Source organism: Vigna radiata, chromosome 4, assembly GCF_000741045.1.
Source record: "Vigna radiata var. radiata cultivar VC1973A chromosome 4, Vradiata_ver6, whole genome shotgun sequence".
In the NCBI taxonomy this organism is placed as follows: domain Eukaryota; kingdom Viridiplantae; phylum Streptophyta; class Magnoliopsida; order Fabales; family Fabaceae; genus Vigna; species Vigna radiata.
Window position 1 is genome coordinate 10,321,065 of NC_028354.1, and position 16,531 is coordinate 10,337,595.

At 32.3% G+C, this 16,531-nt stretch overlaps 1 protein-coding gene across 5 annotated transcripts in view; it reads right to left on the bottom strand.

Annotated features, from left to right (window-relative positions):
* Nucleotides 1-11,947: 11,947 nt before the first annotated feature.
* LOC106758651 (probable helicase CHR10) overlaps nt 11,948-16,531 on the bottom strand; it is a 29,419-nt gene continuing 24,835 nt past the window's right edge. For 3 of the 5 annotated variants that reach the window (XM_014641596.2, XM_022779780.1, XM_022779782.1), the window contains 4 exons: nt 14,270-14,415; nt 13,003-13,167; nt 12,333-12,447; nt 11,948-12,227 (listed from right to left, as the gene is read on the bottom strand). In XM_014641596.2, coding sequence (XP_014497082.1) covers nt 12,203-12,227; nt 12,333-12,447; nt 13,003-13,167; nt 14,270-14,415 — 451 coding nt within the window. In that variant the 3' untranslated portion in view covers nt 11,948-12,202. Of the gene's footprint in view, nt 12,228-12,332; nt 12,448-13,002; nt 13,168-14,269; nt 14,429-16,531 lie in introns of those variants that run through there. The other 2 variants (XM_022779781.1, XM_022779783.1) reach the window with 2 other exon arrangements.

Genomic DNA, 16,531 nt, shown 5'->3' on the forward strand with positions numbered 1-16,531 from the left:
TGAATACAACAATCAATATATTATTTTTAATTATTCCTTGCAATGATTGTCATAATGTTGATTCGAATTATTACCAAATAAAACCAAATTTCGAAAATATTCCAAAGTGATCTGTCCTGCATTAATATTAATGGATTATGGGCATTTTTCCAAGAAAATCAAATCTTTTCCTTTTCATTTTTTCACGTGCACCCCCCTTTTTTTTTGTTTTCTTTTGCTTTTTTCTTTGTCTTTTTTTTTTTTTTGTTTTCTCGTTTTTTTTTATCCTCTTCTTCCTTTTTTTTTATTTTCTTTTTTTTTGTTTCTTCTTTTTTCTTTATTTTTCTTTTTTTCTGTTTCTTTTCATTTTCTTTTATTTTCTTTTTCTTTTTTTTTTATTTTTTGCTTTTTCTTTTCTTTTTTAAAAAAACTAAATAAATATTAAAATAACAAAATAACAAAAATAAATAAATAAATAAATAAATAAGACAACAATAAAGATCAAGTTCTATTATTTAGTCACCCGGACGAAATTGGGTGTTGACAATATGCATGTTCAAATCAAAAGGTCTTTTATGGGTGAAATGGGGGCCAAGGAAAAGGGAGGATAACATATGGATGAGAAGCTACAAACCAAAGGAAATAGAGGAGCAATAGGGAACAAGTGTAAACACAGTATACTCACACCCAAAACCTCTAATTCCATCCTCTTCTTGACTCCATTATTCACAAAATTTTTTTATTTTTCTCTATTTATTTATTTTTTCTTTTTCTCATCCTGTCTCTTTCTTCTTCTTCTTCTTCTTCTTCTTCTTCTTTTTAACAAAACTGTAAGAGACAAGATGCACACATACATACAAAAACAAAACAAGAAGAGGAACCAACTAGCCAATTCATCAAAATCTCCCAAGAGACCACACTTATTCCCAAAACAATTCCAAAATTCCCTAAGGTTAAGGTAAACATGGTTTTTCACTTAGGGCTAGTGCATAAGCTTCAAAACAAAGAAATGGGGAAAGCATAGGCTCAAAGGGGCTATCAAAGGATCAAAATTGGGTAGGCTCATTTGGCTAGAGAGGCTCAACAACAAAATTGACTTTATCACTTTCAAACATGCATATCAATCAAGAATCATCAAAAAGAGTCAAGCCAAGGCATATGTGCAAGCAATCAAGAGACATATCACACACAAGAAAGAATATCAAGTGGCTCAATTCTCACACAGGGTATTTCTGTCACAATCAATCATCCTCAAACATCATAATCATCTTTCCAAGCAAAGAAAAGCAAGGAATCCAACAAATCAGAGTATTAATGAAGTGAAAGACAAGTCTACAACCTAAACCAAATCCAGAAATCAAGAGAAACATGCAAAACTGTACACAAAACACAAAAAAAAATTATCTAGAAAATAAAAAACATTTAACGCAGAAAACATAAACTAAGAAAGAAAAAACAGTGTCTCCCCCAATAGACCACACTTAAACTACACAGTGTCCTCAATGTGTACAATCATCAGATCAGAAATCAGAACAATCAATAGATCATGGACAAGTGCAATAAAAGTAAGGAAAGGGGGGAGAAGGGAAAAGAAGAAACTCCCCTGATCATGGTGGCAGTTGCCAATTTTGGACTTTCAGGGAAAGGTCTTCCACCATAGAATTGAGCAAGGAAGTATTGAAAAGGAATTGCTTCATCCTCCAAATTTGATCAAGCAGGGAGATGTCCTCCACAGCTGGATCCAAGAAACAGTGGTTGTTGATGAGCGGGTTCAGTTGGTGCCTATTGATGTTGAAGCTGTCGACACCTTTGTCTTCCACCATGGGTGTGTGTTGATCAAATGCATGTTTACCTCCTGCAACATGGTTAGTGCAATGTGGTTCCAAAGAAATAATATGCAGAGGTATAACACCCAATCCCAGTGTAAGAGGCTGAACCTCAGATAAAGTCTCAAAACATGAATCATTTTCAAATTCAGAAGCAACATCAACAACAGAATTAGATTCATGTTCAGTGCATGGAGAATAAACATTCAGACAAGATGACAAAAGTTGTTTCTCATCATGCAGAGAGTGAAAATCAAAAGCATGCTCATTAATATCATCAACATCAACATACCTATCAACAACATAATCATCAACAACAGAATCAATAATAGGTATGTCTACCTCCACTTCCCTGAAAATTGGTTGAGTGGTGGAAGGTAAAACTGGTCTACCTATCTCAAAATTGGTACTCATGTCTGCCTGGTCCTCCAATTCTTCATCAGTCTCCTCAAGTGCAAGAGTGGGGACATAGGAGTGTGGGAAAGTAGGTGGCTCAACACTAAGCTCATGACTCTGCTCCTCATCTCCTATGTGGATGGCATCAACATCGTCTGAAAGCTGAACAGTCTGAATTGGTGATTCCTTTGAGACATAAGATTGTTCCTCAGTGAGTTGAGTGGCCATCTGCCCCATCTGATCAGTCAAACTCTGAATTGACGCTCTGGTCTCCTGCTGAAACTTCATGTTCAGTTGCTGGAGCTGAATGCTCTGAATAGTCATCTGCTCCAATAACTCCTTCAATGTAGGCTCAGAAGTAGTGGGAGGATGAGGAGTTGCTTGTGCAGGCTCATGAAANTGCAATTGTTGTGGTTCCTGGACAGGGGGAGGCATACAAGCATTCTGGAATGGTGGTTCTTGATATTGATGCTGTGAAGGGCGGAATCTTTCCAAAAACAGTTGCTTAAGATCTTTCCAATTGGTGATGGATCCACAAGGAAGACAAAACCGCCAATACCTTGCCGCTCCAGCTAACGAGTATTCAAATGCCCTTAAGAACATGTCCTCATCCGAGACATCTGGAGGTTTCATTGAAGAGCAGATGGTGTAGAACTCCTCCAAATGTCTATATGGGCATTCACCTACAAAACCATGAAACCTAGACAGCAAATCTATCAGTCCAGTGTTGAAAACACAACGAATATCCTCCTTCTCAATTGGAAACGACTCCCTAGGAGCACTCTCATGAGATGGAGGAGGAACCGTTCTGTTCTCAACATAGAAATCAGCAGAGTATATATGAGAAGCAATATCAGAGTAACAAGCAGGAAGAGAATCATAGACACATGCAGAATGAGAATTACTCACATGGCCAAAATAGGTAGACATGGGAAAGAAGAGGGGAAAGAAGAATGGAATGAAAATATGCAACTATCTAAATGCAACACACATGACACGACATACGAAACGGAACAACACACTCACAACACGAGACAAAACACAACACACACAACACAACAAAAGACCTAAAACCGAACCGTTGGTCCCCGGCAACGGTGCCAAAATTTGATGGGGTGTCGCCGCCCAATCAAATTTGATTGCATATAAGAAATGCAGTATAGCTAGGGAATGACCCCTAGGTCGTCTCTCAAGGACCAACTGCGGTTCAGAATCAGGTCTAACACGAAGTGGGGGGGTTTGTGAAAGGTTTTGTTTGTGAATGCAACTGACGAAATTAAAAATAAAAAATAAAAATAAAAAGTAAACACATTCGAACATCATAGAAAGCATTAAAGAGAGTGAAAATGCTAAACCCAACACTGCAACAAACAACTATCTAGCACAGTTAAAACTACTAAAATGCAACACTAAATTAAAAAACATAAAAACAACTCAACCCACTATATAAATTAATTTAAAGAAAAAGAAATAAACAAACATATTTTTTCCTACCATTTACGTGACCAGATTTATCTACCAAAAGAAGTTGAAGTTGCTTTTACTTCTTAAAGAACCCATCTTGTCCGTGACCTTCATTCTTCTAATTGAAAACATACTTGTTTCTTTTCCCAAGATGTCAAACATCAACTCCCATTTCATTAAATCACCTTCTTCAATCTTCAAAAAAATAAAAGAGAAAACATTCCTACACCTAAAGCTACCAAACGTCCTATCACCACTGGCTTCATAACTTTTTCTAAAATAGACTAATATTCAACTCATGGAACAAGTACTAGTCGTCCCATCCAGCCAGTATTCACCGTGTATGACACCATTTCTTCCTCTATGCAATGAATGAAAAGCCTACTATCATTGAAGAAACCTAGAGCTGTTGTCACCGTGCATCTAGCTACATTAAAGATGTAATAATTCCTTTTATTCTAAAAGCAAAAGAAAATCCTAAAATCCTACATCATGAAGCATGACACCTCCTCATTCTCTCTTCTTGAAAAACATGTGCCTCCAATTTGTAGCATCAGACCGTGATTCCTTCGCTGCAGCCCATAAGTCGTGACACTTCCAACTCTCTCCAATTGAATCACTTTACTTGCTTGAATGCAAAAAATAAATTAAAGCTAACCAATTGCCAACGTGCTCATTCAAACAAACTAATCTACTTCTCCAACATTCAATCATTTAAAAAGTAATATTTTTTTTTCTCAAATAAAGTTACATAACAACTCATTCCAGCAGCGCCGTTCTTCATCTCCAGAGGACACATTCCAAAAAAACAAACAAATGAAAAAGAAATCTACAGAGTAAGTGGCGGCTAAATGAAAGCAAAAAGGGAATCCTCCTTTATATTGATTGAATCAGCGTTGCAAGTTGAACTAACTAATACAATTGCTAAAAGAAAAGAAAAGAAAATATACTTCACCCTCATCCATAATCCAATAATGTAAACATGGATTTTTTAAGAACAAGCTCTCTAAAAATTTGTTTCCTGCCGAGAGTCTCCAATTTCAATGTGACGGCTGCTTCCCTTAAATCTAAGCCAAATGTCCTAAAAAATAAGGGTGGGTCCATCTCCTTTGCAAAACCCTAGGTGTCATGTGTCATCTATTCTAACATTTTGGGCCTAAACTATTTTATCAAAAATTGGCCCATTATTTACAAATTTAATTAAAACTATCTAGACTACTAAGTTTCAAAGTAATTAAATTTGAAATGTCCGTGTGAAGAGTCTAGACTTATTTGATAGCACTCCAAATGACCCAAAATATGTCTCCAATATTTTCCCTGCAATTAATAATGCAAATAATTAGCTCAGAAAATTCAAATTAATTAAAATTAGAATTTTCAGTCAAATTAAGAATAATTAGGAAAAACGGGAAAATACCGGACAATTAAGCACAATTCCCTGATTAATTCTAGCACAATAAACTAAGTGAAGTGGAGAAAATATCGACTCATCAATCTGCAATTTAGAAAATTCATCGCATAGCTCTAAACTTTTATGGTCAAGTTCATAGTCATTTAATTTAACATGGATAGCTTCCTCCATCTTAGAAAATCTAGATTTACAAACTTTAAGTGCTTTTGAATTTTAACAACCAAAAAGATAGAAATACAAGATATGGGGTTTTCTATTCTTACATAATTCATATGGAGTTTTGCAAAGGATGGGAATTATATAGACTTTATTCTAAATATACCAAGTTGTGTTTATTGCTTCAGCCTAGATGTGTTTAGGAGAGCTAAAATCATTTAACATAGATTTGGCCATTTCTTGTAAAGATTTGTTCTTTCACAATGTTTTTGAGATAGTTCATTTTCAAATACTCCTTCATGATCACTTCTGATTCAAATAATCTTACAACCTTTCTCATTCTCTATCTCCTTAGAGAGTTTATAAAGAGTCTCAAATGCTTCATCTTTATGGACTAAGAATAAAACTCATGTCCATCTGGAAAAGGTGTCGACCATCAGGAGTCCATAGCGTTTATCGCTTATAGACGTTGTCCTTTTAGGTCCAAATAAATCTATATGAAGTAGCTCAAAAGGTCTTTCTATGGAAACAATGTTTTTACTTTTAAAGGATTTATTGACTTGTTTATCTTTAATGCAAGCATTGCAAAAGATTGTATCGTTGAATGATACTTTGGGCAATCCTCTCACGAGGTCATGACATTGTTGTTTTGGGCAGTCCACATTTATTATGCCATGAAATTGCTTTATCTTTTATAAACACTAGGCATGAGATGCTTTAAGCATGCAATTCATCTAGGTTATCTTGTACAAGTTGTCTTTGAAGTATCCAAAAAACACTAGAAGGAGGGGTTGAATAGTGTTAATGGAAAAAAAAAAATTGCAACCCTTCTAATATAGCACGTTGTCGAGTTTCAAGTTTTTTTATAAATGCTTAGACACTCGACCTAACAAATGATTATAAAAGATAATTTCTTTTAAGGTGTTATCCAGAATGTACGCTTCAGAGAATTTGTACGAACTTTCCTTGTTGAAGAATAATCGTTTAATGCAATGTACATAGTGATATATGATTAACTCTTATGCTAACTGAAATCACAGGAAAACACTAGAGTGGGGTGAATAGTGTTTTAAAACTTTTTTCGCAAAGCATCATCTAATGGATTTGCAAGAGGGGGGTGAATAGTGTTTTAAAAAAAAATTCGCAAAGCATCATTTAATGGATTTGCAAGAGATATATGATCCAAGGAATATACTGAGACATTGGTTTTTATAAAGGGCGTGTATTGGAAAATGTTTCAAGGAGTAATGTAGTAACACAAATTTTATACTAGTTCATTCAACCTGAGCTATATGCAGTTCTCCCTTAAGAAATTTTAAGGGGTTCTACTAATCGTGAAGATGATTATACAAGTTCTATGTCTCCAAGTTTACAACAAGTATTCGTACCACTTCTGGTTTACCCCATCAAGACAACTAGTTTGAGTTTAACCACTCCTGGCATACAAGTATTTTAACCACTTCTTGTATCAACCCTAGATAATTTTCTAGACTGTTTAACTCAACTAAGCTAAAAACTAAGTGTTTTAATTCTCTTCAGAATATCCAACAAAAACTAGTGTTATGACTGCAAATACAAGTTGGTAACTCTCAAATAGAGGATAATTTCAATACAAGGAAATCTAAGAACATGCAAAGTTATTTCTATTAGATATTTAACTTTAGAGGGTATAGAGACAAAGTATCAACAAGCTTGTATGAGCATTCAAAAGTTCTCTATGGTATCCTCATTGTCTTCTCTTCAAGTGTTCGTCTATTTTAGCTTTCATTTATATATGTTCGTTAGACAAAGAATGTTGACTTTATGTGGAGTTGGTAGCCTTTTTGAGAAGTTAGACTCAAGTCTACTTTGTAGAGGTACAATGCTTTGTCATAGCTTTTATCAAAATGTAACTTGTACGATCTGTTAGAGCATAATTCTTCAAGGAAAATATTTTGAGAATGTTCTTCATATTTCTCAATGTCTATCTTGTGTTCAATGATTCTAATCAAGTCTTTGTACTTTTATGATCTGCATGAACATTGATAAACGTTAAGTTGTATTGCGTGTTCAAAACATTCTATCATTTGTCAACTCATTAGAGCAAAGTTGTAAGGATGATTTGTAGTATGTTGGATACAATCTTATGTGTTTTCTTAACAAGAAGGTCATTAGTCATTCTCTTTTGTTTTTCTTAATAAGAAGATCAATTACCACATATCTAGGTATTGTTTGCTTTAGAGACTAGAGTTTCGTCATAGTTTTATCTTTAAAAGATGTCTTGAAGGGTAAAAAGAGAAAGGAGTATTTAAACTACACTTGGCCTCGACTCCTAAGTGATGTGGAACAATGCTTATTTGAGAAGACTTAATGCGTGCTCTTTTTATTTGTGAAGGTTTAATTATTGTTCTTCTATTTATGTGCTATTTTGGGAGGTATCGTGTTATATGCTCCTTGATAAAAAATATTATAGGGAGAAAATGATTGTTTTTATATGTCCTTTTTGGGCAGTTTGCTTCTTGCCCCAGGGTTCCATTATGTCTTTGATTGGACCATTTTGAAATATCCAAATCTCATTTATGCCATTGAAAGTGATAGCATGTTATCTCATTGTATTATAGTTGATTGCTTGTTAAGATTAGGTTAATTCAGTGTGGAAGTGACCCTTACAAGGTCTTATTGGCCACAAATGTTGTGGGGACTTGTAATTTTTGGCAAGCTAAAACAATATAGACCATGTTACAAGGTGAAGCATTGTTTCATGTAGCTAAAAATCATTGTGATGTGGATTCTAACAACGAGACTAAGTGAAATGTTGTTTAATTTTTTTACATAATTTAATTTTATCTTTTAGGAAGATTGAAATTGAATTTTTTATAACTATTGCAATAGTATGTCACCTTGATTGAACCTACTAAAACTAATAATTATGATTATTGTATATATTTTTTAAAAATTTTGGCTTATTTAGTTTTTGAATTATATTTTTAATCTTGTTAAATGTGATTTATATTTTTTTAAAAAAAAAATAATAATAAGATAATTTGAATTATAATTTTTTTTTTGTAATATATTGGTTCTTTAAATATTTTTCAATGCATAAATGATGACATGTAAAAAATTAACATATTACTATTATTTTTATAAAAGAAAATTGTATATGTTTTTAACTTATTTATTTTTGTGAAAATGAATATGGATATTCAAAATTTGTTAGAAACATTCTTGAGAAAGAGTATCACTTTTTCTAAAAAAAAAAAATCGGTGGAAAATTGTCTATTGGGACATCATATCCTTTCTCACTAAAAATGTCGGTAGGGAATTATCCATTAAACTTAAAATTTTGTGAAAAATGTTTTCTAAGAGTATATTAGCCATGAATTTTAGTTCGTGACAAAATTATAGGGAAAAATATATATTATCCACGGATTTTGAGTGTTTTCCATAAATTTTAACAATTAAAAACTTTGATTTTTCTTGTAAACATTCTTAACTATAATGGATAAATCTAAAGTTATATTTCTAGATCCACATATTGGTACATTATCACCATTTTCAATTGTAATGAGTTGTTCTTTAGTCATTTACACACGGATTCAAGAACTTAAGAAAACAAGTCATGTAATTAATTGTTCCTGAATCAAGAATTCATACATCTTAAGACAAAAGGCCAATAGTGATTAAGGTACTCTTACTTTTCATGATAGGGTATATGATCTCAATGATTAATTTAATTATTGCTCTAAAATGATCAAATTTCTCTTTGAAAGCTTTCATACCCAACATAGAAAAACACAAAACAAAGAGATAATCAAGATTCAATCTTTATCTCTTTAATTTGCAACAAAAAATTATATTGGCAAAATAATTGAATCAAAGTCAAATGAGATTTCACACCTTCTTGGTGGTCAAGAGGTCTCCATAACTCTATCAATGGTAGCAATGAGTGGGGCACACCTTTTTAGTTCACCAACAACCTCACGGTAAACAAGAATAACATGTGTTAACAAGGCTTCCAAGATTGGGATCTACGATATCAACTTGTACTATATAAAAATGAAAAATTATATTGATAGCAATCATACTAATTACATTTTCTTCATCTTTATTTATAATTATCATAATCTTTTAAAAAAGGAAATCAATATATGTTAAAATGAATAGGAAATTTCTAAAGACATTTTTCTTAATTATTATATTGAGAATTTTTTTATACAAAAAATTTGTTATTTCTAGGAAACAATTATAGCAACTTTGAACACACGTCACACATATTTTGATGAATATTCATGTCACACTTCAACAACATCTAACTATTATTTTTCAGTTCATGATCCTTTTGATGACCTTAGGTATGTTTACCTGGAGCGCCTCAAATACCATGATTACCATCATAGATACACCATCATCGTGACTATCCCAATCATGAACAACACCATAAGCATCACAATACCATAAACCCCACAATGGAAAGAGTTTATCTCACTTTTGTACCCTACCTCACTGTCATTCCTACAACCCACCTATAGCCCCTCTTATAGGACATATGTAGCCTCCCCTACAAATCTGATCAAGTAGTCTCGCAATCCAGCTAAGGAACGTGTACTCCTACCACACAAGGACAAGAACCACACCTTCACCCCCACACAAGGAAGACTCAATACCCAAGCAACCCTTCCAAAACAAAGGAAGCACCTATCCGTAGATAACACCAGGATTTATGAGGTACAACAAGTAGACTTATCCTCCACTCTCATGTTCATCAATCACATACTCAAGTACACCCCTAACACTCACTCATGCTCCAATCCTCAACCACAAGTTAAACTTAATCCTAAACATAACCACTAACATCAATATCTGATTATCATCACTTTCCACAGCTCCTCAGGCTTGGACCACGTCCATTTTTCATCAAATTCTCCATTTTTCACAAAAATGCACTGAAGATAATCAATTATCTCAGTGAAAAATTACCCAAAAAATCACGTAGAAATAGATAATTGATTATCATTCCAGATAATCGATTATTCCTGAAACCAAACTCAACATCGACGTGCAGATAATCAATTATCACTAATGATAATCGATTATTGTCGAAACGAAGCACATCTTGAACATGATTCAAGCATTCAAGCACATATACATCAACCCTAGATCACGTGAACATATACTTAAGACATCATTCATGCATTGAAGCATCACATACCCTTGTAAACATATTGAAACACATACAATACAACACTTGAATCATTCAAAACCAATTATTCTGCATATGATTATCACTACACCCTTAAAACATATATTTGCATGGAAACTCCTAAGCATCATAACTTTATTCTCCCTTAGCATCAAATCCTCTATTGGGATAACCCAACAAAACATACATAATACATTCATAGGGAAAACCCATAACAAATAATACATAAACCCTATGCCCGTGCATACACAAACTCTTACCTAACAATAACCACAAATAATCATAATCATATACACATGCATCAAAAACAAGGATTATCAATCAAGATAATCAAGAACACATAACATACATCAACAAACAAACAAAGGTAAGTTTTCCCATACCTTGACCAATATTAAGGCTTTATCTAAAACCCCAAAACACCATCAATCTTCCTTTGCACTAAGAGTTTTGTTGCTTTCTCTCTTCTTCTCCCAAAAATGCATATCTTCTCTCTTCCTCTGCTTTCTCTCTTTGATTTAGAATTTCTAGGGTTTCTAAAACACCCCCCTCTCTCTATAAATCAACCAAACTCTATCTCTAATATCTTTTGTACAGATAATGATACTTTGACAACATTTTTTTGACAACATTTTAACATATTCTACGTTTCATTTTATGATTGGTCGAAAATTACTCCACAATCAATAATAATAATCATAAACACCGACATGGAACAATCACAGAATGACATGTAGATGACATTAAAATGTTGTCGAAAAAAAGTTGTCAAAAAAATATTGTCAAAGTATCATTATCTTTTTTTACCTATAATAATTTATTTTATCCTAATTTATTATGATAAGTATATCAATAATATGTTATTATGATTATTATTATTATAATTATTATTATAATTATTATTATTATTATCTAATAATAATATCTAATTACATCCAATAATATCTTAAGATATCTTTTAATTAGAAATATCTTTTAAAATGTCTAACAATGTCTAATAATAATTCTTTTTCTAATAATAATATCTCTTTTAATCTTTAAATCCATCAAGATTATATCTCCTATTTTCATTTAACTAATTTTCAAAATAACAATTAAATCTTTTGAAAGATTTACATAATATCTTTTTATTAATTTTTCATATTATTTAATTTGAATTTTTTTCTTTCTACACTCCTCTATTTTGATTTCTTACACCTAGTTAATATGAAGTAAAAGACTCTTTTGTCCTAGACCAAAATATAAATATAATGAAAAAAAAAGAACATAATAATGTTAATTATGTCTTAACAATATGTAAACTCAATCACACAATTTGTTAACCAAAACACAAAAGTCTCCAAACTACCTTATTTCTAATACTCCTAATTTTTTCGGATCTTACAAAATTAACTACTTTTACATGGACTAAAAATGAATAATTTAATTTATTTGTTAATTTTGTTTTCATATAATTGAGTCATATTTCCTATATTACCGTCAATTAAATTTATTAAGAATGGTGATTACGTTGTAAAAAAAGAATAATTAGCAACATTAACTAGGATTTAGGAATTGAAATCTATATACATTTAAATCCACATTACATATATGTTTTGCTTACATTTGAATCTAGAAGAAGTAATAGTCTAAATTGCTTGCATATTTGATTTGGAAGAAACTAAACTCATTTCAACTGCCTAAATTGTCTTTATTATACACATGTGAGCATACAACACCTTACTACAACAACACGTCTTCAACGGTCTTCTCATGAGAAACTATATTGAGTTTAGGAAGTGAGAAAGAGCCTTAACTTGATCTTCGATAATAATATCTGTAAAGAAATTGAAGATGTTATATGATAGAGTATCCAAATAAATTTATGTTCACATAAATCTAATCATGATGAGTGAGCATGGATGAAGAGTGAGAGCATTACACATATATATTGATGTTGTAAATGGAAGCATATTTTCTGAGGAGTCGTTCTATGGTGTACCACTCAGAACGATCAGATCCATCTTGATAACCAATTCGTGGCATGTGCATTGATGCTTTACAGAATAATAAAAAGAATTTTATATCAGCGTGTTTCAATTGTCAAATTATAATCATACATTAACAGATATTATTTTGAAGTAATTGTCAAAAAGAACATATAGCTGAATGTCCGAAGAATGATTTCCAAGCCACAAACAGAAAAAAGGGTTAGTATATAGTATATGCCACGTATATACTAACCTATAGCAACGTAACCTATAGCAATTGGGAACAATTTTCCTAACAATTATGAGATAAAGATGACTTCACAATAATGAGATTATGCCACACTTCGATACATTATTAAATATATTTTCCTTTTCAGGTTATGTATTCTCTTATATGATTGATATGATACATGGTAAATATGCAAGATCAAAGTATTGCAGCAGTGGAAAAACAATTCAGTAATTAAATGTAAATGAATCATCAAAATTAACTTTATGCGTCGAACAAATTCGTTAATAATCACATGCTGTACACAATAAGCAAAGAAAATGACAATATAATAAATTATAAAAGTAAATGGAAGATTAAATATTAATTAAATAAATGTGGAAGCATGTTACCAGAATTCTGAGCTGCTGAGAATGCTGCCTTAGATAAGCAGCTTTCCAAATGGGGAAGTGAGATTTCACTGCGTGGAATTTTGCGCCTTGGATTATATGATTGAACCACAGCTAAAGCAATCATCTTGGGAGTATTTCCAGTCATATCTTGTTCTTGACAACCATCTACAAGTAACAAGACACCAATATAGCAGACACGACCATACACACATATTCATCACGTCACAGATTAAACACATGCGAGAAAAGCTCTTCAGAAATTATTTACTATCTGCTGTTTTGAACACAAAATAAGTTAATCAAGACTAGCCTATTTTTGTACAAAACTGTTCATAATGCATCAGTCAGAACTTAAAAAAAGAAGCAATCTCCCCTCAATAATCAGTCAAACATGCCCGTACACCAAAGACCCTAAACTTCACTGGCTAATGTTGCATTTTTTTAACATAAAGAACACAATCACATAATTCATCACGTAGATTGTAGTAACAGAAATGAGCCCCGTGTCACCTCACCTTGTAGAGGAACAAAAATATTCCAGACAACATGATAGGTCTTGGAAGGTTTACCATAGAAAAAATCAACACGACAGTTAGTAAGTGATGGTTAGGAGAGTTAGGGAGAGTTTCATAGCAGTTAAGGGTTGTTTTTCTTTAGCAGTTGACAGTTTTCTTTGTTAGTTATGTTTTGTTTATGTCTTTTAAGGAGATGGATCTGTATTTTGGTGGTTGTTGAGTGTTTTATTTCTGAACAGGGACTGTCCAGTGTAAAAGGGAATGTTTTTCCTAGGATGTTGTTGAATGCTTTTTGTATTTTTCATTCAATAAATTGTTGCCTCACTGAGGTTTCTTATCTCAGTTTGTGATTGTTTATTTTGAGATAGAATTAAGGTTTCTTGTCACCAAGAAACCTAACACAACAATAGGTAAAAGTTACGTGGTCAGCATTATTTCTCTAAAAAAGACTGAACTACTTCACTGAAACTTTCAAACAAATTATGGTAACATAGAATAAGACAAAATGTACTCTTGCACAATGTGAAAAAAGGTAATAGGTAATGAAATCCAGACAAATAGGCATGGAGATGACATTGAGAGAGAATATTATATAATAATTGAGAAAAATTCCGTTCTGCTAGGAAAATGCAAGGAGTTAAGGTTGCCCACTTGTAGGTCAGGGTAGCATTGACATATATTCACTGGCGTGAAGCAATCTATGCAATCCATATAGACTTAACATAATTATTTTGAATCACTATAGATCTCACCATCAAGCCTTATAAGATGCAGATCACCAAGATGCAGATCCCCATGCTCAGAAGCCCGTTCATATGCATCACCAATGCTTGTAGAAAGTTTGGACAGTGCATCAAACATTCCACCGTGGCCCCAATGTCCAGACGTGTCAACACAGCTGTAAAAACAGACTAAATATTTACAGTTAATTTTGAAATAAACTACTTCGTCAACACAAAGCAGTTTGTGAATCATAGTTATTGGAGCATGTGAAACTTCTAATCTTAATTTCTTTATCACCATATTGTTTTTCAGTTGGAAAAGAGAGTGACTTTATTATTTTCATTTATATCAATTATGTTTTCCTTGCCTCTATTTGTAGCAACAATATACTGAAATAAAGAAACAATATACTGAAAAATAATATAGAATATCCAACAAATTAAGTCCAATAGCAGCTGATAGTAGGTCACATATTAAGTCCAACAAACATCACCAAGATAGACTTTGATAATGTTATAGAAAGTGAGTTTTAAACCTAATTCAATGTGACACATTTTGTTCTAACATTTATAGTTTTATTGTATCTTCAATTGACTTTTAATAGGTTTGATTTTTGTATTTTAACCATTTTCTGTTCTTTGTAATAAATTTGGCTTGTGCTGACATATATATCTTACTTTCATATTTTTAGCAATCTAATCTTTGGGTACTGTTTTGCCTTTAACTTGAGCTATAGGTATTATTTTTTGCTTACCACTTTTGCATTGTTTCTTCACTTCCAATGCTTCAAAAATCCACATGATTTGCTGGTTTTAGAATTTCCTGGTATTTTTTAGGATCTTTTAAAGTTCTGAAATAATATATAACTTTTAATGTCAAAACATTTCTAATTGGGCTCAGAACTACAACAAAGGCCCATTCTATCACTAATCAAAGCCTATAAATAGACTAATCAAGCTCTTATTAGGAACTTTTAATTCATTTTTCCATTTTCAGATTTGAGAGCTCTTTTTCTCTTGTTTTCTCTTTTTCCTCTCCTAGTCTTTCTATGTTTATATTTGTTAGGAGTTGGGGGGGTTTATGTGAGAAGGAATAGAAAGGGAGATACCTAATTGTTTGGGCAGTTAAGAAGAACGGGGTATTAGCCTTGTATAAATAGCTAACTGAATAGTTGTGCATAGTTAGTTGATTGTTTTGTAAAGAGTCGAACAGGAATCTAATATTCCTGAGGGGGAGGTTATGCTCTCACAGTTACATACTCTGTATACTTTCTATCAATACAAGAATTGATCATTCTTTCTTCTGGTTTGGGTGTGTTGTGTGCCTAATTGTCTGTGTGAGTGGGTTCTTGAAAGAGGAACCTAACAATATTCCTCTTCTATTTTGCATGTATTGATTATTATCACCAAGGATCATGCATTCTGCTATGGAAGCTAGAAAGCCTAAGATCAATTCTTCACTACGGTTTTGCAATTAATTGAACGTTGAATCCGAATAAAGAATTATGTGTTTTAGTTTTCTTAATTTGGCTTCTTAATTCTGTTTCTTATTTCAAATTTCAATTTTCGTTTCAACTCAAAGTAAAAATCCCCTGCGTTTATGTAGCAATTCTTAACACCTAAATGTGTTCTTTAAATTGTTAATGACTAATGATTCTATGGAAAGAACCTAGGTTTGTTCTAATCTAGCTACATTTTAGTGTTAATTGCAAAGTGATATTTCCACCCACAACCCATAAGTTGGCTATTATTTAATTGATGTGGGATCTCCAATATTTTTACCTTGGCCATATCTATGGTATTAGTCATTATAGGATCTTGACACATTTCAACCTACAACATTGTATAGTTCTCTTGCACCTATCATCTCTATCAAAACTATGTTGCTCATTATGTATTTTAGGAAGTTTTTTATTTTATCTTTGCTATAGTTTAGTTCCTTATTACAGGTATATCTTGCAAATAATACTACGATTATGTGTTTAAAAACAATTGCATTGCATGGACTTGTTTCCTTATAATTAATATTCTATATTTCCTAAAATAACCACCTTGCAATGGCCTCATCGTTGAAATATTTAAGAAATATATTATTCTTTCTAATTTGAGATTCTCCGATGTTCTCTTCTATTCCTTCTCAATATTTACATTATAGACTTATGCCAATAACTAAATGCCAACAATAAAGCTACATTACAGGAAGTAGATCTGTGCTAATACAAGGTAATAAAAGAAAATCTATACAGAGAAAAAACTGCTATTCTATTCTAAAGTACTGTACACAATACTGCT